General features: G+C 43.6%; 1 protein-coding gene across 1 annotated transcript in view; it reads right to left on the reverse strand.

Moving 5' to 3' along the window:
• The window catches only part of LOC100740918 (facilitated trehalose transporter Tret1-like), an 8110-nt gene extending 7219 nt beyond the window's left edge, over positions 1-891 (reverse strand). The window contains exon 1 of the mRNA XM_033323643.1: positions 670-891. Coding sequence (XP_033179534.1) covers positions 670-816 — 147 coding nt within the window. The 5' untranslated portion in view covers positions 817-891. The remainder of the gene's footprint in view (positions 1-669) is intronic.
• Between the last annotated feature and the right edge of the window lie 773 nt (positions 892-1664).

Genomic DNA, 1664 nt, shown 5'->3' on the forward strand with positions numbered 1-1664 from the left:
CCCCTCTAACTCTCTTTCTGTCAATCTCCGTCTCTCTCTTGCCACCACCAGAAATCTTCTCCGACCCCTAAACTATGCTTCTACGTCGCGTTGCTTCGTTTCGCAGCGAGCTATCGTTTTGCAAGGTGAAACGAGTCGAACGACCTAAAAAAATGGCTGATCCTCGATTCGTGCGTGGGAGGAATCGAACTTGCGGAAGACACGGCGTCGAGATGCGACGATCATGCTTTTACGAGCATTCGGAAATGCCGAAGTTTTCTATTTTCTCTCGTTTTTTACACGTTTTTACATCGAACAATCGATGTTTTCCACAGAGATTTTTACAAAGACGGTGGTGTTTGCTGGTGGTAACACGATAATTGCGCGTCACTGAAAGTTATTGACGGTGTAGCCGATTATCGAAGGATTCTGCGGCCGCGAAACGCCCTATCGTGGCGACTCGTCTTTCTAAGAAGTCTGCATCGTCGAAACAAGGAGTAGAATTCGCGTTTCGCGTTCCGCGTTCCGCGTTCCGCGTTCTGGGAAATGTCCGATTTTAAAGCATTTTATCATCGGCTGACAAAATCGACTCTTCTAAATCACTCTTAAAATCACTCTTTTAAGTTGTAACGTTTCGAACGGCTCGCAACGGTCGCGAAGGAGACGAGGATACCGAGAACACTTACTTACTTGTTCAGTGGCTCGCTGCTTTAGCGGAGTTGTCCCGCGAATACGATACTGCTCGCTGTGACGGACGAACCTTATCTCGACTAAAACTGCGTCTAACGAAGCTCGCGATACAATCGAGTCTTTGATCCGCGTTCGATTCGAGACCATGATCGGGTTACGTACTGTCCACGCGTTTGCCAGTAAAAGCTGCAATTATATTGCGCGTTCGCGACAAAAGGCTCCATGTTCCTGACGACTGTGAGCGTCAACGGTTGCGTTTAATAAGAAGGCGCGTAAGGTGCAACAGGTTCGCATGCTAGCTGTATAGTCGATATTCGAGAGACTATACAGCTAGACGAACGAACTTGCTGGAGAAAAAATTCGTTGCTCGTCGACGCGATGTAAATCGTAAAGCAGCGATATTTTTCACCGTTTTTGTACCGCGCAATTTTTCAACGAACGTTTCTATTATCGAGAAACAGTCGGCTGTATGCGAGTGATTGACTAAATATATCTAATTATACAGGTAGATTGTCATAATTAAAGAAGCAAGAAAGCAAATAATGTATATTATTGTAATAGCAGCATACTAATTTTTACCGTTTATATTAAATATTTTACCGTTTATTCGAACGCGTCGTAGGAAACATTTTGAAATTTCATTAGCACCGTAATAAATAGAGCAGTTTATCGCGATTATTTCAACTTTACGGTAAATAATTAGAGCGCTGGTATATTTATATTCCATATGGTTCCACATGGTTCCATATAGTTGCATATGGTTTCATAGGGTTCCATATGGCGCGGGAATTATTGCTAATTAAACATGGAATCGTCGCATCGTTGCGTTATTGGCTGCTAGTTGTTGGCCTCGACAAATATCTTTCCGATATTTCGATTTCGATACGTTGGAAAAAGCAATGTACATTGCCAGGTAACCGCCCGAAGGTGTTAAATATGGTATTTATCTTGATATGATGACCGCCGTTACGAGAGACATCATCGTGCGCACCGCA

This window comes from Bombus impatiens, unplaced genomic scaffold, assembly GCF_000188095.3.
Source record: "Bombus impatiens unplaced genomic scaffold, BIMP_2.2 scf_1081, whole genome shotgun sequence".
NCBI lineage: Eukaryota > Metazoa > Arthropoda > Insecta > Hymenoptera > Apidae > Bombus > Bombus impatiens.